The following is a 20,697-nucleotide window of genomic DNA, read 5'->3' as shown; positions in this document are numbered from 1 at the left end:
GCAGACCAGCTGGCATGTTGAGAAGGTACAAAACATGTATACGGCCGGATGGCAGGTTCTTACAGCTGCAGAAAAAGAGTCATTTATGATTTCAGCGTGCGTGGCATCAGCTAGTCATTTTCAGAGCTGCATTCCTTAAGCTTGTGGTGACGGTCAATGATCAGCTGTCCAGGACATAAGCCGAGTTTGAAAGTCTTTGTTCGGCTACCCGACAGTGCTAAATGGGGCCATCGCTTACGACCGAAGCGCATGCACATCAGGGGTAAGGCAGCATAAAGGCATGTGGTTCATATAGCTTTGACTGAAGTCCTCTCAGCGCAGCGATTTTCTGCCACGACAAGACTCTTCAGGCGGAGAGCCTCTTCTGGCTCCAAGGTGGAAAAATCGTGGTTGCTAATACTTGCTATCTATGTCGACGACCTCCTTACAATTTCTTGGCATGAAGATTCGCTATTGCCTGATGGCACCATTACTCCAGGCCAAAGCTGCTATTTTCGCGAGATATTGGCTCGAGTTGACTGAACAGACTACAGACCCGTGGCCACACCAATGAACTTTGCATCACAATCGCGTTGACCCAAACCGGTGAAAGATAATCATTGGATTGCCTTGGCCAACTACCAGCACCACGCGAAGGAGGTGAACAGAGCGGTAAGATGGTCTCTCCACACCTTGCGAGCTCTTGACTGACGTGACCACAGAAGTACAAAGCGAAGGTCTACAGGGAGGCTACTCTTTCTGATGCTTTCCAAGACGATGCCTCAGCCACACACACGACGATGCCCGTAGAGCGTCGTCTGCTCGTGTCGATGAAATGGCTTATCCCCTGAGATCAACCTGTCTCATCTTTGTTGCCGTAGCATGACCAGTGACTTGAAGTCAAGCAGAGGACAATCAGAAGGCTGCTCGGCTCGCAAGGTATGCACTTCTGCTGCTCCTTTTATGAGATACTGACGATGTATCTCTAGTCTGGAAGAACATCGAAGCTATCACGCAAGGCACAAGACGCAGAGCCGGGCAGCACATCCATGAGCAAGGTCAAGACTGCGGCAAAACAAGCAAAGAAGGCGGCAGCACGTCTGTAGTGTATCGTAGATGGTCTGATTGCTACACCTACTGTCGCTACGCCATCTATTGAACTTCACCTGTTGGCAGGTGGTAGCCTCTGGTAATCGTCCGCTTGGCTCTGGTAAAGGCGTGCTTATTTCCGCTGGTAATCCATTCGGTGAATTCTGCTGGTAATCTGCCGGTCCGAATTTTCCGTAGGGCATGTGCGAAATTTGACAGCGTGTCAAGTTTAGCTTTCGCCGTTGCAGTTGCAATTGTGCACTTGCAATTGTTTAATTGACTTTCTCACCCACTACAATGTCCTCCGCCTACAACCATGTTTGATCAAGGCTTGATCACGCTGCGACTGGCTACTGGAGCGCTCGTGTTGTTTTGTCTCTTCCAAGCACTCTTCCATCAGGGCACAGTCGAAGCTGGAAGAGCAAAAGCCGACAAGTCACCTGTTGCTCCGAAAAAGAAATCAGCTGCAAGCAAGGCAAACTTGGGAGTCAAGACAAATGCAGGTCAATCTTCGAAATCGGCAATGAAAGAGAGTTTTCCTGTTGAGGCTAGAGAGGGCGAAGACTATCGAGTTATTGATCGGGCGCTAGACGGCAAGTGCTACAGTGCTGCTTTCGTCTTTTTCAAATTGATCAGTGTATCAGCCAAATGCGGATATTCGAACGCATGTAAGGATAGATGCAAAGATGAAAGAGATCATTACACGAACCAATATACTTCGAGCCTTTCTACTCTGCAGCCGTTCAGTTGCGTGCAATTCTTGGCGGCAGACTCTGTGCAGATCGAGGTTGAGATGCTTGCGGAGAGCGTCCTCGATGGCTCATCAGGTTGCGTTGCCAGCTGTAGCTGCAAAATGCGAAACTACATCGACAACATCAGAATGCCTTTGGTCAGCCTTGCCAGAGTGCGACGTGGACCACCATACGCTGAACTGTCTCCCAAGCAGCCAAAAGACTTTTGGAAATCTGTTAGGCAGACGAAAGGCTTAGCTGGTAAAGATTGTCACCCCGAAGATATACTCGAATGGGTTTCGAGGCCAACGTTGTTTATGCAACACGAAGGATGGAAGGTTGAGCCTTTCTCTATCCACGAGACAGGATTGTCTTGCAAGGCGATGGCCAGGTACTGCCCTTGCAACAAGAACCGCCAGTTTCACCTTTTTGCGCCGGGAAAATGTGAAGTACCAGGTGAGGCGGCAACAATGGCATCAACATGCCCTTCAGAAAGGCCTGCTAAAAGCAACACATTGCAGCAACCAATTGCAAGAGCTTGTATCCCAAGTGGGAGCTCTCTTGGATCTGGTGACTCACACGCCCCGAGCTCAACCCAACCAATACCAGCGAGTCATGCGCCTGTCCCCGTCGACGCCAGCTGCAGTGACCATTGTTCGACTGTTGAACAGTTCATGAACAGCTTACCAGATTTACCGCGACAGAATGCTTATGGTGTCTCGGAAAGAATGACTTTTGATGCAGACGGCCGCGGATGTTGCTTCCCTGCAGATATATTGCCGCCGAATGACTTGTCCTTTTGCTCTCCGGTCAGTCATGGCAGCGAGCAGTGTATCAACGATCAGCCTGTCGGTTCCTCGTTGCAGCCATCTGCACATACGTCAGAGAACACCCAAAAATGCAGTGTCACAGTGCAACAAGTAAATGACTTGATACAAGCCGTGTTTGGCGATGAAAGGCCTAAGGATGCTGATGATCGTAATCAACCAAGTGGGTGGATCTGATGAAAGGGCTCATTCGCTCCTCGGTCCACTGACTAAAGCTGCAGTATCTTAGCCTCTGTCCTACCAAAGTATAGTATAGTTCGATTGCGAAGTGCAATAGAGTCATTCCCAGTGCAACAAGTGCAGCTTCCCTGATACGCAGAGCAGATAAGTAATGAATAACGATCACCACACAACAATTCTCTGAATGCTTCACAAGAATCATCATTCAGCTGCTTGAGCCATTAGTTGCAGGAAGTCCGCGGCTTAGGGAGACACGGGTCCTTGCATGGACGACAAGTCAGCTTTGAGCTTGGCAGCCGGTGAGATGCGGCATCAGACGTGGAACAAAGACCTAGAACGGCCTGAGTGTAGAGCTGTGCGATCGAATCGAGCTCCGACGGACTTCCTTCTGAGCCTGGTCGCAGGTCAGGCCTGTCAAACGAGCAGTCGGCTAATTTTGAGGCGACGGATGCATCATCATGCAGCACACCACATCGAGCTCGAGTAGGTCAGGCAGATCTCGTTCCTTAAGTCCAGAAGCATCGTCGCGCTCCAAGAATGTATCCGTCCAGATTTGGTCTCCTTGCAATGGAGCTTCAAGGAGATGCCTGACCCCGAGCGCCACGCTAGCGGTCACCAGAGGCGTCTGAATGCAAAATGACTGGCGTCGACCCTGCCTCCCCTCTGGTACTGATATCGGCGATCGCGAGATCATGGCTGAGATTAAATCGCCCGTCGATTTGAGAGCTAGTCTGTTGATTACACAGTCGTGGCATGGTTACATCTGTGACTGACTGAAACAGCTCTGCTGCACTTCACAATCGAGCGTGACGAGCAGAAAACCTCAGAAACGGACATGCGGACCAAGCAGCAGTACATGATGCGAGCTTAGCTGGCTGAGACGCAAGACTGGACCTTCATGTGCTTGTCAGTAGATGTATAGCGCCTTTCAGTCGCACTTGCGCCGCGTCAATGCGACGAAAGGCGGGTAGAGCAAGTACAACAGTAAAGCGACGCTCAGCATCTACAACAATGTACAGATATCTTATGTTGAATCGTCCGGCTCATCAGCAGCGATAATTTGTCCCTTGTCCTGCCAAAACTTTGCTCGGGCCGCTTTGTCAACTTGTTTGGCTTTGCTGTCTTCACCATCCAAGTCAATCACTACAGGCTGCTGCACTGGCTTGCTGACTTGTTCTTCATCAGACGACTCGATCAAGTATGCATCGCCTTGATGTCCTTTGCTTGTACTCTTTGGCGCAGTTGGTGCTCTTTGGGCAGGCTGATTGAGCTTGCTGTACAAGTCATCCACGTCGCTTGGCGCTGACGGCGGTTTGTAGCCAGTCGGCTTGTTGAACTTGTACCCGTCATTGTCAATGAGGTCGTCCTCATCGTCATCATCTTCCACAGCAACGAAGACGGTATCCTTCTTTGCGGTGTTGGCTGGTAGCTTGATTTCTGCCACAGATGCCTCAGTCACTGCTTGCTCTTCCAGCTCCGTCATCTCTTGCAGCATCTCTTTGACATCTGCCTGATCGAAGCAACTTGCAAGATGATGACGAGAATCCTTCATATCTTGATCAATACTCACAACAGCACTCAAGATACCCTCCGCACCAGCACCAGAGCCCTGTGAAGAGCGTCTCCGGTCCTTGATACGGTCATTGACATCATACAGCCGTTGTACTAAGAAATCATGACCACCAGCAAGTGTCCCTTTGACTTTGAGAATGCCAAACGATGATTTTGCGATATCATTCTCTGCGTCTGTTGGGTCTTGGATACTGAGCAGGTATGTCTGACCCGGTCGTTGCCAACCCACTGCTTGTTTGCTGAAATACTTGCCCGTACCATTGATGTTGATACCGACGACATCATAGTTGAAGCGCTTTCCATACAACTCGAGAAATTCAACAGCGAGAACACCGAGGTTGTCTTCTGATTTGATTTGTCCACTCGCAATCTTCGGGTGCCGCTGCAGGAAGGAAATCACAAGACAGGTAATGGCGTAGCTACCAAGACCACCGAGATACACTTCATTCATGCCTCGCATGTTGAGGAAATGTTTGATGAAGATGACGAGTGGTCGCAGCGCTGGCATTTGTTGACAGTAGCGCTTGACGACACCTGCAGCAACAAGTCCTGTTGGTTTATTGAAACTGATATCGACATGGATTTGAGTGAGTTTGTCGACAAATTTGATGATAGGAACGCGAGCTGAGGTGATGACTTGGATATCCCGCGCGATCCCTGCCTTGACGAGGAGGTGTGCGAGCTTCTTGAGGTGTTTTGGTTGTTCATAGACAGGATCGCCTGGTTGACCGGAAGAAAGCAAGACGAGGTCGATGTCTGAGGTTGGCAAGTATAGTCGAGTCTCGAAGGAGCCAAACGCATGAACCGACGCAGTGGGCCATTTCGCCGTCACCAGCCTGCGTATCCGCGAGATAACGAGTGATCTGAGTGCATGCTCTCCAGCAGTCGGCTCAACAAATTTGATGAAGTCTTGTAGCTCGCGATGGAGTATCCGTGATGGTTCTTGTTCCCGTGCATAATCCTTTCCTTGCAACCAAGGGTAGGGATCTTCTTCCATCAACACGCGTGCTCGTTTTCTTGCAGCTTTAGATTGTGGCGTGCCCGACTCTTCCTCATTGATGGCCTGTCGTTTCCGCTTATTGGCAACGGTATCCTTGGAGTCCTTGACAAATGCACCGAGCTTTTCTGCGACTTTTGAGAAGATGGTCACTTCTTCCGCTTCTGACGCTGCATCGTCGCCTGCATCATCTGCGACAGATTCACCTTCTGATGCATCCATGGAGAAGGAGATGAAGTCGGAATTGGCAGCAAGCGTGTTGCTGGATGATAATAGCTGTTGCTTTGCTTGTTGCGCCTTGCGTGCCGTTTCCTTGAGGAGACGTGCAGTCGCCAGTACATTACCGCCAGGTGTCGATATAGGCGTAGCCGCTTCATCAGATATCTCAGAAACAACTAGCGTCGGCGCCTGCGTCTCGAGAGAAGGAGCACGATTTGACTCTTTCGTATCCCGGGGCACTACAGGCGACTCCCCGTCACCCACATCAAATGGCTCAGCCAAGACCATGTCCTCTTTCTTGTCTAGTGTGGTTTTCGTTTGATCGCGCTTCGCATACGCAACAGCAGCAGCAGCAAGCTGTTTCTGCTGATTGGTAGTCTTTTCCCGTTTCGCCTTTCGTTTACTCGCACCGGATTGTCGTTTTCGCTTGCCTGCTTGCGGCGCTTCTTTCTTAGTGATTGACTTTGCAGCTGCCATGAAGCTACGACGCCCACTAAGCCGACTGAGCCCTTCTCCCGCTTGTACTTGTTGCTTGTATCGGGTGTCTTGATCATAAAAAAAAAAAGTAGGACGTCAAAAGTGGCGACGACGACAGCAACAAAAGCGAGATGAGTGCAAGTATAGGTGGCCCAGAATGCACAAAGTTGAAGAAGGAGTACGATGAGTGCTTCAACGACTGGTACACGAACCAGTTTCTAGCGGGCAAATCCAACTTGAATGAGTGTGAGGACTTGTTTATTGATTACAAGGCGTGTGTACAGAAGGCGATGGCGGAGAAGCAGATTCTACCTTTGTTGGAGCAAGCGAGACGGGAGGCGCCGTTTGAGGATGGTATGTGTCTCTGTCGATGGATGTGTAGTAGGCTAACATGAAGGCGGCAGGTGGAAGTCAAAGTAGGCCACAACTTGCTGTAGACATGCATAGCGATTGCACTTCTTTGGCGTTCACCCCAGTTCATGCTATTTCATGGTATATGTACGACTCTAGCTATCGTCTTCATCACCGAGCTTCGGCGCCAAGAAGAACTTGAGACTGCTGGAAGCCGAACCAATCTGATACTCCACCAGCAATGGAATCTCGTCCGACATGCATAGCTTGACACTCGAACAGAGTGGTGTTGCTTTTGTGAAGTTGATGAGGTACTTGAGTGAGAAGGTCAAGGCCACTGGTTCCAACAACGCAACGGTTGTTGCGGATCCCTCTTGATCTTCAATACCACCATTTGGTTTGACCGTGACGGAACCTGTACCGATGTCTCCCTCGCAGGAGAAGGTGATGCCTTCCTTGTTGCATTGAATCTTGACACTCTCGGAGATGGCGGATAAGTCACGCGTGATGCGAGCGAATTCAGCAGAGGGCATCTGTACGGTACATTGGTATTCTGTGATTAGCTTTTGTTTGTGTGATGGGCAAGGTGTTGCGCGCGTACCGGTGTCTGGAATACCGAGATGTTCTTGGTCAATATCCATGAGTTTGAGTTCATACTCGGAGAATCGCTCCGTCTTGCTGCTCTCGAACTGAAGGGTCAACTTGTCTGGCTCATCGACAGCAGTGAGGGTGATGACATCCTCGTTGAGGGCACACTTGAGGACTTTGGAGAGGGAGTTGAGGTTGACACCGAGTGCGAGGTTTCGGTCACACCTGTATGGCTCAAACATATCCTCCTTCATGGTCAATGCAACAAGAGCGACATGGGAATTGTCCATGGCCTGGAGGGAGATGCCTGCGTCTGAGCAGTCAAAGTTTGCATCAGAGACGAGTTCCTTGACTGAGTCGAGGACTTTTTTGAGGATTGCGCCTTGGGCGAGTCGTGCCTCGAGCCTTGAGTCAGTATGGGTCTTATATATATGGAAGGAACACACATCTGGGAAGTCTGGATGGGGGAGTAGTAGGAGGTGGTGGTGCCCTCTGTCGCGTCTTTACATTTCGCGTTGTGGACGACACAATTGCAGCGGCGAGTTGGCAGCACAGCAGCACAATGCCAGATGCCAGAAGCCAGAATTCAGAGTGCCAGCCAGAAGTTCAGCCAGCCAGCAGCCAGAAATTCCCAGAATGCCAGCAGAGGGAAATTCGGGAAATGACGCGGCCACTCTGCGTGTCGTTGCTCGTTAGTAAGTTGCTACTCTGTTGTGCTGTTCTCAGTGCTGTTGTGCAATACCGTATAGCAGCATAGCCTAGCATAGCCCAGCATGGCACGCAGGTACGACTCCCGCGTCACAACCTTCTCCCCAGAAGGCCGCCTCTACCAGGTCGAATATGCCATGCAGGCCATCTCCCACGCAGGCACAGTCCTAGGCATCCAAGGCACAGACGGCGTCGTCCTCGCCAGTGAGAAGAAGGTCACCTCAAAGCTCCTCGAGCAAGACACCTCACCAGAGAAGATCTACATCCTCAACGACGATATCCTCTGCGGTGTCGCGGGCTATACTGCAGATGCCAATATCCTCATCAACTATGCGCGTCAAGCTGCCCAACAGTCCCTCATGACATACAATGAAAACATGCCCGTCGAGCAGCTCGTCAGGAAACTATGCGACCTCAAGCAAGGCTACACGCAGTACGGTGGACTGCGGCCATTCGGTGTCAGTTTTGTGTATGCCGGCTACGACAAGATTCACGGCTTTCAACTCTATCAATCCAATCCATCCGGTAACTATGGCGGCTGGAAGGCAACCAGTGTCGGTGCAAACAACACATCGGCACAGTCTCTCTTGAAGCAGGATTACAACACAGACATGAATCTGGAGCAGGCGTGTGCGCTTGCCGTCAAGGTGCTCAGCAAAACAATGGACAGCACGACGCTCTCTAGCGAGAAGGGTATGCGCTCCTTCATGATTCCATCACAAGCGCTAACAAGACAGTGGAATTCGCAACAGTCGGCAAGAATGCACAAGGCAAAGTACAACACCGCATCTGGTCCGCAACGGAGATCGACGCTTTGCTCAAGAAAGAAGGACTCATGAAGGAGGAAGAGGAAACATCATAGTATCTTTAGGATCTCAAATCAACGAACCCTTTACATACCCATACCCATCGATTGGCCTTGCTCCATCTTTTGTTGCAGCTTCTCTCCAATCTTGACATTGGTGGCGAAGTACTTACCCACGCACCTGTCAATACACACAGACTCGCCCTTATTGAGATCAGACTCGTGATAGGTCTTGTTGATGCACTTGGTATGACACGCATTGCCTAGCCTGCACGTAAATTAGCCCTGTGCACCGAACCAGCGCAGCGCATACCGTTGAAAGAGATCCATGATCATATCGAGTTCACCTTCCGCCTGAGCAACAGCTTGCGGGTTCACAGCTTGGCTGTTCTTGGCACCACCACCGAAGAAAGACATGATGCTGAAGCTTGTTGCGTAGTCTCGGGTCCGTTGTCTGAGGTCGAGAAAATGTCGCAACATCAACCAGATGGGATGTCAACCACCTCAAGGCTCATGACAAGAGTCCGTTCGAAAGTTCATAGCATAAATATCAAACCGCAAGCATATCCATCAGAGTCTCAATCAAATGTGGTTGAAGCTTCGAATTCATGTTAAATTGCAACTACAAACATAGTTCTCAGAATTGCTGCGTACATCACCACTCGGCTGAGTCGCAAAGGACAGAAAGAACATCAAGTATGACTCGGATACTGCCATCAGATGAAAGGAGCAGGGCGCTGATCGTGGCCAGCGCCGGAATCAGGAGCACACCTACTGCCAGCATCACCTTCGTTGCGCCCTGTTTCTTGGCCTTTCTTGAAAGGCCCAAAATGAGCTGGATTGCAACTCGTCGATGCGCCACACTGCTGCTGTTCATAGGTCGAATGTGGATCTCCAGAATACTGACCTGTGTGTTCGGTTGGCTGAGTTGCGTAAGGGCCATGAGATGCTTGACATTGTTCTGGCTCCAAAGAAGGATAAGGGGGAGAGTAAAAACATCCGTCTGGAACACATAGTGGCATACCATTTTCATTTGGCTGGACAAACGAAAGTTCGTTGTAAAAATCAGAAAACCCGGCTAGATCACCAAGATCTCCAAAGATGGAGGAAAAGGCCTCTTGCGATCCTGCCACAGTTCAGGTTGTCGGGCCTGCAGGATGTGTAATGTGCGCTGTAGTGCCGTCTAACGAATGGCTGTTCGCATTAACAGGTTGAGGTCCCTCGGCGGCTGGATCTACTCGAGCCTTTTTCAATTTTCCTCCACGTTGTGATGGTGGTTTTTCGGACTCTGGTACAGGTTTCTCTTCGCAAGCCGAAGGCCTGAAATAGTGCTCCGTCCATTTAACATATGCCTTCTTGCAAAAACACTTTTGATCCCAGTGTATTTGGTCGCAAGGAGTCCTCTCCGCGGTGACTTCGTACCTGCTCAACCAAACAATTGCAAGTGGATCCAACGGTGTAAAAGCTGGTACTGACAATTTGCTCAGCATATCTGTTGGATGACAAGTGTTTGTCTCGTCTCCATAGCGCCCTGGGCTGTTCTGTGAGTCCTTCCAGAAGTCCTTACTGTAGAGTGGAGAAACAGCAAAGTACTTTGTACCTGACTTGACCACAGGCATTCTGACTTTGATTTTGTTGAATATCTGACAAGAACAAGAAACCTGACAGGTAAACGGGTCGATTTGTAATTCGGCTTCGAATTGAAAGGCATCAGTTGCAACTACACTGGCCTTGTCGCTTTGAAGGCAGACCCCGGACCGTACCTTTTGGTTTTGTGCCTTGAATAGAGCGAAATAACCTAGCATATAATCTTCTTTGGATTGCGAACAAGAAGCTGCGCAATTCTGCTTGCTTGTTTGTGAGGCTTCTGGGATGCTGCAGGTCGCTGAATCCACTTTTTTTGGAGAAGCTGATGAGATGATAAGGGTCAAATCGTAGCATTTGCGATCAGAATCTTTCTGATAAAACCAGTAGTTGACGTCGACTTGAGGTCCATTTATGCGTGTCGATGTAGGCGCAGCGCCATCATGCGAAGATTGTCCCCCATCGGATGCCTTTGCTTCAAACGTACCGATTGACTTTTCCTTTGACCTCGTGGGAGCTCCAGCAAGATGATACAGCATGAGGGTCATGCAGATTGAGCACAATGCGAGCTTGATTGGCATAGGCCAGACGTGCCATCGTAGCTGCATCTTGATGGTGACGTGTAAGATTGGCGTTCGACAGGGCTCGCCGTGAAGCAACCGATTTCGACAAGTGGTAGAGACTTGAACATGGGGTTTCATGATGCGACATGATCAGCCTCTTGGCGGCTACAAACAATCAGGCATAAGCAACGCAGGTCTTATCCACGTTGCTTCGAGCGTGTCGCTTCGCTTGAGTCCGACAGGCTTGCAAACGCGAGATGATGCTACCCAAATGTCTCTTTCAGACGGCTCGCGTGATATGATGTTACATTCACCTGTAATCATGCGTGGGGCTTCGTTGTTGCAATGGCGCAAAATATGGAGTGGACTGAATGTTTTGGAGGAGGAACCACCCGTTATGTCAGCATGAGCTGCACCAGCTGGAGGTGCTTTTGTAGCTGCCTTCCTGAAGATATTTGATGATGGCCAACAAGAATCAGCTGTCGAACACATGAGCTACGCTTGAAGGTCTCTGTCCAGCAAGGCGGCAATGCCAAGTGGGCCGATCGTTCACGACAAAAATGCATGCAGATCAGGGGCGATGGGACATAAAGGCAGGTGCGCAACAAATTTGGAAATTTAGCATACTCCAATGAGGACAAGAGGGGAAACAATGCCGCGACATGCTGTCGCTTTTGCTCATTGAGTGTCGCCTCGCATGTCTCCTGGCACATTTCCATCGAAAATGCGGCAACATAACGACTTGGCTGAGAGTTAACTAGGCAGAGCAGACCTAGTCCACTTCAAAGACACTAGACAACATCGGAGGTAGATAGAGAGGATCGTTCCGAAGCACAAGACTATCAAATGAAGCACAAGGTACCAGATAGGTTACCTTTGTATCTTCATTAGACGAGGGATCAGGCAGTACGGCAAAAAACAAGGTCCACGCCCCAACGAGTGTGACTGAAGTCGAGCCAGACGAGTCAAACACGAAAAAATTTCATGAGGTGTGCATTTGGGGCAAGGGTCTGAAGCTAAAGGAGAGAGAGAGAGAGCAGCTTGTTCAAGACGCTGAACGGGAGAATCCCATGATTCTAGCAGAGAAGGCTTGATCGAGCATTGTGCTCATGGGAACAGCGCAAAGATGTAGCGATGGGCCTGTGAGTCATCTGAAGATGTCTGTAGGAGCTTGTTGAGCACTTGAAAGCAGCATCATGGTTCAATCCAGGACACGACCCTCACATTAGCGCGTCGTCCTCGATGCGAGAAAGGTGGCGATGGAGCAGTGGGTGTGAATTGATGGAAGTTGTGGGCAGGCAATGACATCTTGGCGTAGACAGACTCGGCAGGTGTCCAGTGATTGTGAGCGTCGCTGTGGCTTGTTCAATGCACGAGTCACTTCCATTGATCTCGTCGAGCTTGCAGTCTACGACGGCATCAGCTTTCCGTTCTCTGTGCACATTGATTTATGCAGGAGGGGTCCGAGGCTGTGAACGAGATAGATCACTAATGAATCCGTTGTAAGGCTCGAGCAGATCAGGTGAATAGACAGGCTGAATGAGAATATTGCGTCGAAGGTCAATATTGACGGCAGTGTTGTTGATATAATGTGTCATGCGGAAAGGTTTGGCGCGAGTCAACTCGAGCTTTGGCAATGGTCGATCACACGTACGATAATGGCGGGCGTGTAGCCAACTCGACTGCAAGGTTGAAACGCTGAGAGAACTGGTAGTCGAGAGCCATAGACTTGCTCCTTGTACTTGTTCTGTGTATCTTTCATGTGGTCCTGGAGCTCGTCGTGAACAGACATTGAGCGAGCAGTCATGAGGTGAATGAAGAGATGTAAGCCGAGCTCAGCCAGGTCAGAAGATGTCTTGATGGTGTCCCTGTGGTTGACGTAGCAGAACTCGGCTGAAGGATGAAGGGAACACCGATTGTCTTGGTGTGATTGGTGTAGCATCGCAGAAGCTGTTCGAGTACCAAGTCAGCACGTTCACTCTGACCATCATGCTGGGGTTGATAGGCAGTTGGCGAAAGAGATTTGACTTGTGTATCAAAGTGGAGGAACAGTGACTGTCAGAACTTAGAGATGAAGGAGATAGCAGACCATGGCGTGGCTCATAGCGGAAGTGGAATGCTTGCTATAGGCATCACGTCGACTTGCCGTAGCGCGTGCACATGAGTCGCAGGTGCGCACGTATTTGCTTCACTTAAGGTCTCATGCCAGGCCAGAGGTATCGTCGTGAATGAAGCCTACAAAGCTCGCCGTCAAATCGGCGTCCGGCCAATGTAGACTCTTGATGTTGTCGTAGCTACGAGAGCATGAGCACTTGCCGTCAAGAACGTACATCTTGTCATTGTGATAGATCGTGTCATCTGCTGATGGGATGAGCAGACCTTCCAGAACTGACGCCAAGTCTTGAAGGCCGCGACGATCGCGAGCATTTCCTAGCCGTCAATCTGGTAGGTGATCTCAGCAGGAACAAAGGTGTGACTGAAGAAGATGACAGAGCGCATCAAGCTGTCAGCGGACTCTTGTGAAACTTGCCAGCCTTTTTGGGAGCCGGAGGCGTCTGTCTTGATGCAGACAAGTTTGTCGGGTCCGAAGTGGACGAGATTCGGAGCAGACGTAGAGGACTCCTTGAGAGTGTCAAAGGCAGAGTGAGCCTCAAGAGACCAGTGGAACTCAAAAGTGTTCTTTATGAGGAGCTCAATGCTTAAAGAGTGACTTGGCATCTTGGCTGTAGTTGCGCCTGAAACGTCATCAAGACTTGAACGTCTCCATCAGGGTACCAAAGCAGCAACTAAGCATATCGCCCATTCCAACTTGATTATTGCTCCTTCGAAGATGACGGAGGAGTCGATGATCTTACCATTGCATCATCCAATCAAGAAGGAAGCTGAGCATGTCCTCGCTGAGTCCTCGGAATGAAAAGTAAGATCTCATTCTGTCGTCAATTGCAAGTCATCGTCGACGATCACTGTCTGCAGATTGAGGGGACAGGCGCTCGGGTAGGCACGACACTTTGGTGAATCTATACCAGAGTCTCTCACACTAGGACAACAGACAATACCGGTACTACTCATGTCATGTAATCTCACTCAGTCATTCCCATGGGTATGACAAACGAAGAAGTCAATCAGATCGTGGCCAGTGACCAGCACCACTCTTATCATCAGGTCGATGCCTTGGCCAGCGATATGAATCAGCTCCGCCGTGCTAACCAACTCGAACTGCCCAACCTCCGACAAGCGATTCTCGCTCCTCAAGCTTTGGCTGCTCGAACCATGGTTTGGCACCCTCTTAGCCCTTATGCTCTTTGCAAGCTCGTCGGAATTCAAGCATTCTCAGGACCTTCGCGGGTAGGCTGGACAATCTTATCGTGTGATACTGTGTGGCAGCCTGCTGTACCCGTCCCGTCAGGCCATCTGACCGTTAGATATTTGAATACAACAAGATGTTGTGAGCCTGGAGTTCGCCAGGCGAGGCCGCTAGCCTTGGACAACGATCGAGAACGAACTTCCATTGTGGCAGCACCGACTTTGAATACAGTACGGCAGACCAGATGCGTGCCAAAATGAAATTTGGCTTCCAAGTGGGCGACAAGCAGTCTGAAGCAACTTGTTGGAGATGCTGAATGAGTAATTCCATGATACCGAGCAGAGAAGACTTGATCGGAGGTTGTGATTGTGCAGAAGGGAGTAGCGCGAGACGTAGCAAAGGCCTGCAACTGGATAGAACTCGGAAAGGGGAATCAAGAGGAATCAGTCCTTGACATGCAATGACTTTTAATGAGAGTGGTATAGGGCTCTGGAGGCCTCCACATCGGGCTCAGAATGCTCAGAGAATGAGCAAGGCTTCTTTATAGCAAAAATGCTTGTGTCTAGGAGCGATCACTAGACCCGTGATCGACTCTGCCGATGTAATCGGTATGGTACGCATTGCCTATGCATATTATAATCGTAAAGTAGCCCTTTGCATTAAGCCATCGCAGCGTATACCATTGAAAGAGGTTCAGAACCATACCGAGGTCACCTTCCGCGTAAGCAACAGCGGTAGAGCTCCCGACTTAGCTGTCCCTGTCACCACCACCAGCAAAGAAGGACATAACGCTGAAGCATTGAATTAGTGTCGAGGCTATTCGACATCTCGAGTCGAGACATGTCGCATCATCCTTCAGATGAGATGCCAACTATAGCTACCTCACCCTCTGACCAATGATCATCGACCAGTCCAGATGGCAACAGTCCATTTCGAACGCCATAGCATGAATACATAATCGCAATGAGATTCTCGGTCAAACGTGGTTGAAGCTTCGAATGGATATTAAATTGAAACTACAAACATAGTTCTCAGAATTGCTGCGTACATCACCTGTCGGCTGAGTCGCAAGAGATAAAAGAACTTCAAGTGCGATTCGAACAGCGCCATCAGATGAAGGGAGCAGGGCGCTGTTCATGGACAGCACCGGAGCCAGGAGTACACCTACTGCCAGCAACGCCTTCGTCCCGCTTTGATTCTTGGCGTTTCTGCAATAGAGATCCAGATGGATTGCAACTTGTCGATGTTCCACACTGCTGCTGCTCATAGCTTGTACGCGGGTTGCCTGAATACTGACCCATGTATTGATCTGGCCGAGTTGCGGAAGGATCATGAGATGCTTGACACTGGTCAGACTCCAAAGGTGCATAGTAGGAGCATTCGCCTTGTTGTGGAAACTGTGGTACACCGTTTTCATTCGGCTGGATATCCCAAAGGGGCCTGAACAAATCTAGGACCTGTGAAGTATCCGCAAGATCATCAAAATCATCAAGACCTCCAATGACGGCGGCTGACGATCTCTGAGATCCTGGCTCAGTTGGTCTTGTAGGCCCTGCAAAATCATCAGGTTGAGGTCCCTTGGCGGCTGAATCGACCCGAGCCTTTTTCGATTTTCCCGCACGTTGTGATGGTTGCTTTTGGAGTACAGGTCTCTCTCCGCAGAACGAAGGCCTGAATTTGTGCTTTCGATAATCACCAAGTGCCTTCGCAAGGTTCGAACAGTAGCACGTCACACCCCACTGTATATAATCGCAAGGTAGGTTGAGTTTGATGACTTCGTACCTGCTCTTCCATTCAGGAAAGTCCGGCGTCTTGAATCCTGATAGTGACCAGCGCGTAACCATATCTTCTGGATGACATGTGGGTATCCCTTCAATTGCCACTGGTTTCTCTCGACTGGCAGTCCAGAAAATCTTGCTCCTGAACGGAGTGACAACAAACTTGATGCCATTTGACTTGATCACAGGCATTCTGATTCTGATTTGGTTGGATATCTTACAGGCACAAGTAACGGTACAGGAGTCGGAGCCAATTGGTTGCAAAAATGCGTCATCTTGGATGACCGCTGCAAGCTTGTCGCTTTGTAGACATGAGTCACGCACGAAAAAAGTCTTCTGCCTTGCCGGGCGAAAGAACTCTTCCTTGTATCGCTCTGCGGCAGCCTTGCACCTTCTTTTGCATTTTTTCTCGTGTTTTTCGAGGGCTGCTGCATTACCGCAGGTCGCTGGATCCACCTGACGCGGAGCGAACGATTCAATGACTAGAATCATATCGTAGCATCCGCGCTCAGATTCACTCGTGAATGACCGAGAAATGAATTCATTTTGGCCTGTCGATGTAGGCGCAGCGCCCTCAATCGGAGGTTGTTCCTTGTTCGAATCCTTTGTTTCAAATGTACCGATTGACTTTCCCTTTGACCTCGTAGGCGCTCCAGCAAGATGATACAGCAGGAGAGCCATGCAGAGTGAGCACAATGCGAGCTTGATTGGCATAGGCCAGACGTGCCATCGCAGCTGCATCTTGATAATGACGTGTAAGATTGGCGGACAAGAGGCCTCAAGGTGAGGCAGACGATTTAGTCAAGCGAGAGTGACCTCTACATGGGGGTACAATGATGCGGCAAGATCAGCATCTTCAGAGATGCAACATCATGAGGCATGAGACGACGACATTTTCATCAACATTGCTTGAAACGTGTCACTGTCCCCTGCCGGCTCGCATTTGCTACCCAAACTTCACGTTCAGGCGCCATGCGTCACATGATGTTGCATTTATTTGCAGTTGTGCGCAGGCTCCGGATGTTGAGAAGGCATTGATCATTCCACGGCCAGGGCTTGATGCCTTGCAGAAAGAGAGCCATCCACCATGTTAGGATGAGTGACATCAGCCAGGCAAATTTATGGGGCTGCAATTTCTGGTCAAGATGGCTCAGCGTGGCAGACGATTTCAACAAGCCGTAAATCTTTTGCATGGGAATTCATCGATGCAATGCCATCATCGTCCTGAGAGACGGAAGCCAGTGAGGCATTATACAGCGACGATCCCATCCATGTTGCTTCGGATGTGTCGCTTGGCATGCGTCCTGCGGGCTCGCATATGCGAGGCATTGCTACCCAGCCGTCGCATGCAGGTGCCTCGTGTGATATGATGTCACATGTAATTGCAGTCGTGCGTGTGCCACTGATGTTGAGTGGGCGCGAAAAATGGAGCGGGCCGGATGTCTTGCAGAAGGAGAGCGATTCATCATGTCAGCGTGAGTGGCATCAGCCGGACATCTTTTGAAGCTGCATGCCTGAAAGTGTGGTGAAGTCAAGAACAATCATCTGTCTGGAATGTGAGCTGTGTTTCAAGTTCATGGTCGACAAAGCGACAGCGCCAAGTGGGCCCATGGCTTACGACAAGAGCGCACGCAGATCAGGGGCAATGGGGCATAAAGGCATGTGCACAAGGTATTGAGGAATTGAAATACTCCAATGACGATGTGCAGGGCGACATGCTGTTATTTTTCTCATCGATTGTTGCCTTGTATGTCTCCTGTCTGCAGTGCGCACATGTATTCCGTAAATACTGTATTGACTTTTGCAGAGAGACTTGTACAGGGCTTTGAAGTCTTTAGATAGAAGGGAAGAATGCGCAGAGGATAGGCAAGACCTCCATATGGCAAGAATGCTTATGTTTAGGAGCACTGAAAAGGAATGAACTTGCCATGACTTGGAAGGTTGCCACTTTGTCCTGGCCGCAGCGCAGTACTCATCAGCTCCCGCATCTTGAGGAACCGATGCCTGCGGCGGACCGGCATGAGAGCCTTCATCTGTGCTGACTTTTGAGTGGCGCGGCTAATGGCTTCCATGACAGCCGCCACTTCCTCATCCGAGTCAACTGGCAGGTTGCCCTCGTCTGTGTCTTGAAAGGCTTGATCGGCTGCTGCCTCTGTAAAGTTAGCACTGGTAGACGAAAGAGGATCGATCGTACTGAGTGATAGTTTGGCGTGGTTCTTTTTCTGGTATTGCGCCAAGAGAATGTCGTAAGGCTGACTTCGACCAGCAACAGCACGCTTGCTCCCCATTGAATGCGACTTGCACGTCAAACTGCGTGCGCACAGTCCACCCTGCGGCAACGGCACACCACATTGCCTCTCGACATCCACAGGGCCCTTGGGTTTGGCTTCCGACTTTTTCGCCTTCTTACTCTCCTTCTTGACCGTACCCTCCATGCTCGTTTGTGTCTTTTGTGGCGCCTTACGCGCACCTCCCGCGGTTTCGGAGCCAGCAACACTCCCTTCATCATCCAATCCAGCAGCTTGCGCTTTCCGCTTCTTGGCGCTTGACTTGTCTGTTGTTTTTTTTGCTGGCTTACCCGTTGCGCTCTTTGTAGCCTTTTGCGCTGCCTTCTTTGCGCTCGTCATGCCAGACGCGACACTGGCGAGCGATTCAACATCAGACCCCGCAGCGCTTACATCGCGCGCCATTTTTGATTTGGGTTTGGCGAATGCCTTGCCAGCTGCAAGAGGAGTACTACTCGTAGACATGGGACTCAGAATAGACTATGAGATAAGCGGTAGGGATAACTTTGCAATGGAGCTACTTGTCTTGGGCTTGTGTGGTTGATGTGGTGTTTGTGTGAGCTCCTCCCAACGTCGCTGCTCAGAAAGTCTGAAATGTAAGCAGATTCACTTGAGCAGCTACAAGACATACTCGAAGATCTCTTCCAGCTTGCTCACTATTGACCTAGAGTAAGACTATTACGCTCATGCTCAAATCCCTCTGCAGAGCAGCAAGGGCGCCTTGTCTCGCCCAAAGCACAATAAGTCGTGCACCAGCTCTTTGTATTCGTGCACGCTTCTTCTCGCCTTGTACGGCTCGCTTGAATGCTGCTGTAACGCTAGATCCTTCAGCGTCCGTTGCACCCAATGCGAATCCCTCAGGTTTCAAGCGGATAGAGGATGCTTATCCGCTCATGAAACAAGCTCATGTCGAGGATGGCAAGACTGAGCAGCCTGGACGCAAAGTCGGGTACTGGCTGCTCGGCACCGCTGGCCTAGTCTATAGTATCGTCGTACTCGGCGGCCTGACACGTCTGACCGAATCTGGGCTGTCTATTACAGAGTGGAAACCCGTCACTGGATCGGTGCCACCTCTCAATCAAGCGCAGTGGGAGGCCGAGTTTGACCTGTATCGGCAATCTCCTGAATTCAAGATCTTGAACGCCGACTTGTCGCTAGAAGACTTCAAGTTCATTTACAATATGGAGTGGTCGCATCGTCAACTGGGTCGCACGATTGGACTCGTCTTTGCTGTTCCTGCACTTGCCTTGATTGCCACCAAACGCTATCCGATACGCTTCAAGCTGAAGCTAGCAGGTATTGCTTCGTTGATTGGCTTTCAAGGATTCATTGGCTGGTGGATGGTACGATCTGGCTTAGATGAGGACATTACGACACCTCGTGTCTCTCAATACCGACTTGCCACACATCTAGGAACAGCCTTTGTGGTCTACCTCAGTATGCTGCACACGGGATTGACACTCTTGGCACCGAGTAATCCAGCACTTGGTCAAGCTACACCTAAAGCACTCACGGGCTTGCCTATCTTCCAACGCGCCGTATTGGCCTTTGGTGCACTCACCTATTTGACCGCACTTTCAGGTGCATTCGTTGCTGGGCTCGATGCGGGTCTCATTTACAATGATTTTCCATACATGGGCAACAGCTACATTCCACCCATCAATGAACTCAAGGACCGTACGCTGCCTAGTCTAGGTGCACCGCGTGTTGGTTTCGCATCAACAGAACCGGCACCCTCAGAATTCAAAGTCTGGATCCACAATATGTTTGAGAATCCGGTCCTTGCACAGCTTGATCACAGGATACTGGCAATGACGACGTTCACGGCAGGTTGGGGACTTCTTGCCCTTGCCATCCTCGGTGCGCGTCGTGGAAGACTTCCCAAGACGGCCACAACAGGTGCAGCATGGATGGCAGGGCTTGTGTCCATGCAAGCGACACTCGGCATCACCACTCTTTGGTATCTCGTACCAACACCACTCGCAGCAGCGCATCAAGCAGGTTCACTGGCTGTATTGACGGGTGTGGTGGTCTTGGCGGCGAAATTGAGAGTACCCGCAGCGACACGATCGGCCATGACATTCACGAAAGTGGCAAGGCAGCAGGCTAATGCACGCGCTGGAGTCATGCAGGCATCGTCATAGAGATAGATTTGATCATTGATCATTGATCCCATGCGTAGTATTGAATGACTTGACTATGGAACCCGCACGAATGCTTGAGAATGAATCAATGGTCTCCAAACTCGGCGTGACCGGCCTTGGAGTTGAGATACTCGTTGCTGTCATGTTAGCTATTGCCTCAATACCCAGCTGCTGCAAAACAGCGAAAGAATTAAAAACATACCGCTGACCAGCCCATGTGTAGAGGTAATAGCCCGCAATGAAGGGGGGTGCAAAGTAAAGGATCTGCGACTTTGTGCGACGGAAGGTATTGAAGATGGCACCGTTCAAAGCACCGGCAAAGGCACGCTGTCGGAGTGGTGAAATGGCATACTCTGCCATACCTTTCTGCTTGGGGCCGCCAAAGTTGCCCCAGACGCCCACTGGAGGGATGTTAGCATAGTGCCTTCAAGCAGCATGGAAGCATACTGTATCCGTGTCCTCCGCCCATGATTGCTTGTGCTTTGAGTTGTTCTTGCTTGATGTCGACGTCTCTTG

At 50.3% G+C, this 20,697-nt stretch overlaps 14 protein-coding genes across 14 annotated transcripts; 8 read left to right on the top strand and 6 right to left on the bottom strand.

Annotated features, from left to right (window-relative positions):
* Positions 1–7: 7 nt before the first annotated feature.
* BCR37DRAFT_377865 (uncharacterized protein) lies at positions 8–1,097 on the top strand. Its single transcript, XM_040868915.1, has 3 exons — positions 8–651; positions 702–918; positions 969–1,097. The coding sequence occupies exons 2-3, from the start codon at positions 862–864 to the stop codon at positions 1,083–1,085; spliced, it is 174 nt and encodes a 57-aa protein (XP_040726733.1). The 5' UTR covers positions 8–651; positions 702–861; the 3' UTR covers positions 1,086–1,097.
* Positions 1,098–1,115: 18 nt separating this feature from the next.
* On the top strand, positions 1,116–3,020 carry BCR37DRAFT_255164 (uncharacterized protein). The gene has a single exon (XM_040866668.1). It carries the CDS (start codon positions 1,385–1,387, stop codon positions 2,801–2,803), a length of 1,419 nt encoding a protein of 472 aa, XP_040726732.1. The 5' UTR covers positions 1,116–1,384; the 3' UTR covers positions 2,804–3,020.
* A 1,437-nt stretch (positions 3,021–4,457) lies between these two features.
* Positions 4,458–5,597, bottom strand: BCR37DRAFT_345340 (uncharacterized protein; the record flags this gene model as incomplete). The annotated part of the gene is made up of 1 exon (XM_040867617.1): positions 4,458–5,597. A coding segment is annotated over one exon (1,140 nt), but the record flags the coding sequence as incomplete, so codon positions are not given.
* Positions 5,598–6,202: 605 nt separating this feature from the next.
* Positions 6,203–6,491, top strand: BCR37DRAFT_391674 (mitochondrial distribution/morphology family 35/apoptosis; the record flags this gene model as incomplete). The annotated part of the gene is made up of 2 exons (XM_040871034.1): positions 6,203–6,425; positions 6,469–6,491. 2 exons carry the CDS (start codon positions 6,203–6,205, stop codon positions 6,489–6,491), a joined length of 246 nt encoding a protein of 81 aa, XP_040726730.1.
* BCR37DRAFT_255325 (proliferating cell nuclear antigen) lies at positions 6,468–7,613 on the bottom strand. The gene is made up of 3 exons (XM_040866669.1): positions 7,457–7,613; positions 7,024–7,415; positions 6,468–6,975 (listed from the first exon to the last, which is right to left on the bottom strand). Coding segments are annotated over exons 1-3 (792 nt in total). The 5' UTR covers positions 7,459–7,613; the 3' UTR covers positions 6,468–6,577.
* Positions 7,614–7,620: 7 nt separating this feature from the next.
* BCR37DRAFT_377860 (nucleophile aminohydrolase) lies at positions 7,621–8,949 on the top strand. Its single transcript, XM_040868914.1, has 3 exons — positions 7,621–8,410; positions 8,455–8,791; positions 8,837–8,949. Exons 1-2 carry the CDS (start codon positions 7,784–7,786, stop codon positions 8,578–8,580), a joined length of 753 nt encoding a protein of 250 aa, XP_040726727.1. The 5' UTR covers positions 7,621–7,783; the 3' UTR covers positions 8,581–8,791; positions 8,837–8,949.
* Positions 8,611–8,940, bottom strand: BCR37DRAFT_345355 (Tim10/DDP family zinc finger-domain-containing protein; the record flags this gene model as incomplete). The annotated part of the gene is made up of 2 exons (XM_040867619.1): positions 8,611–8,791; positions 8,837–8,940. 2 exons carry the CDS (start codon positions 8,938–8,940, stop codon positions 8,611–8,613), a joined length of 285 nt encoding a protein of 94 aa, XP_040726728.1.
* A 129-nt stretch (positions 8,950–9,078) lies between the features above and the next one.
* On the top strand, positions 9,079–9,546 carry BCR37DRAFT_377859 (uncharacterized protein). The gene has a single exon (XM_040868913.1). The coding sequence runs from the start codon at positions 9,132–9,134 to the stop codon at positions 9,537–9,539; it is 408 nt and encodes a 135-aa protein (XP_040726726.1). The 5' UTR covers positions 9,079–9,131; the 3' UTR covers positions 9,540–9,546.
* A 4,004-nt stretch (positions 9,547–13,550) lies between these two features.
* Positions 13,551–14,409, top strand: BCR37DRAFT_255022 (uncharacterized protein). The gene is made up of 2 exons (XM_040866666.1): positions 13,551–13,664; positions 13,720–14,409. Exon 2 carries the CDS (start codon positions 13,767–13,769, stop codon positions 14,232–14,234), a length of 468 nt encoding a protein of 155 aa, XP_040726725.1. The 5' UTR covers positions 13,551–13,664; positions 13,720–13,766; the 3' UTR covers positions 14,235–14,409.
* Positions 14,410–14,958: 549 nt separating this feature from the next.
* Positions 14,959–16,683, bottom strand: BCR37DRAFT_254942 (uncharacterized protein). Its single transcript, XM_040866665.1, has one exon. It carries the CDS (start codon positions 16,491–16,493, stop codon positions 15,084–15,086), a length of 1,410 nt encoding a protein of 469 aa, XP_040726724.1. The 5' UTR covers positions 16,494–16,683; the 3' UTR covers positions 14,959–15,083.
* Positions 16,684–17,046: 363 nt separating this feature from the next.
* On the top strand, positions 17,047–17,232 carry BCR37DRAFT_377853 (uncharacterized protein; the record flags this gene model as incomplete). The annotated part of the gene is made up of 1 exon (XM_040868912.1): positions 17,047–17,232. A coding segment is annotated over one exon (153 nt), but the record flags the coding sequence as incomplete, so codon positions are not given.
* A 217-nt stretch (positions 17,233–17,449) lies between these two features.
* On the bottom strand, positions 17,450–18,580 carry BCR37DRAFT_377851 (SCA7, zinc-binding domain-containing protein). The gene is made up of 2 exons (XM_040868911.1): positions 17,947–18,580; positions 17,450–17,904 (listed from the first exon to the last, which is right to left on the bottom strand). The coding sequence occupies exons 1-2, from the start codon at positions 18,500–18,502 to the stop codon at positions 17,651–17,653; spliced, it is 810 nt and encodes a 269-aa protein (XP_040726722.1). The 5' UTR covers positions 18,503–18,580; the 3' UTR covers positions 17,450–17,650.
* A 75-nt stretch (positions 18,581–18,655) lies between these two features.
* BCR37DRAFT_377850 (cytochrome oxidase assembly protein-domain-containing protein) lies at positions 18,656–20,235 on the top strand. Its single transcript, XM_040868910.1, has one exon. The coding sequence runs from the start codon at positions 18,724–18,726 to the stop codon at positions 20,179–20,181; it is 1,458 nt and encodes a 485-aa protein (XP_040726721.1). The 5' UTR covers positions 18,656–18,723; the 3' UTR covers positions 20,182–20,235.
* Positions 20,142–20,684, bottom strand: BCR37DRAFT_377849 (cytochrome b-c1 complex subunit 8). The gene is made up of 3 exons (XM_040868909.1): positions 20,629–20,684; positions 20,384–20,582; positions 20,142–20,318 (listed from the first exon to the last, which is right to left on the bottom strand). The coding sequence occupies exons 1-3, from the start codon at positions 20,648–20,650 to the stop codon at positions 20,267–20,269; spliced, it is 273 nt and encodes a 90-aa protein (XP_040726720.1). The 5' UTR covers positions 20,651–20,684; the 3' UTR covers positions 20,142–20,266.
* Between the last annotated feature and the right edge of the window lie 13 nt (positions 20,685–20,697).

This window comes from Protomyces lactucae-debilis (assembly GCF_002105105.1).
Source record: "Protomyces lactucae-debilis strain 12-1054 chromosome Unknown BCR37scaffold_5, whole genome shotgun sequence".
Taxonomy (NCBI): domain Eukaryota; kingdom Fungi; phylum Ascomycota; class Taphrinomycetes; order Taphrinales; family Protomycetaceae; genus Protomyces; species Protomyces lactucae-debilis.
The sequence above is the reverse complement of the archived record's forward strand: the minus strand, read 5'-3'. Positions and strand labels throughout refer to the sequence as shown.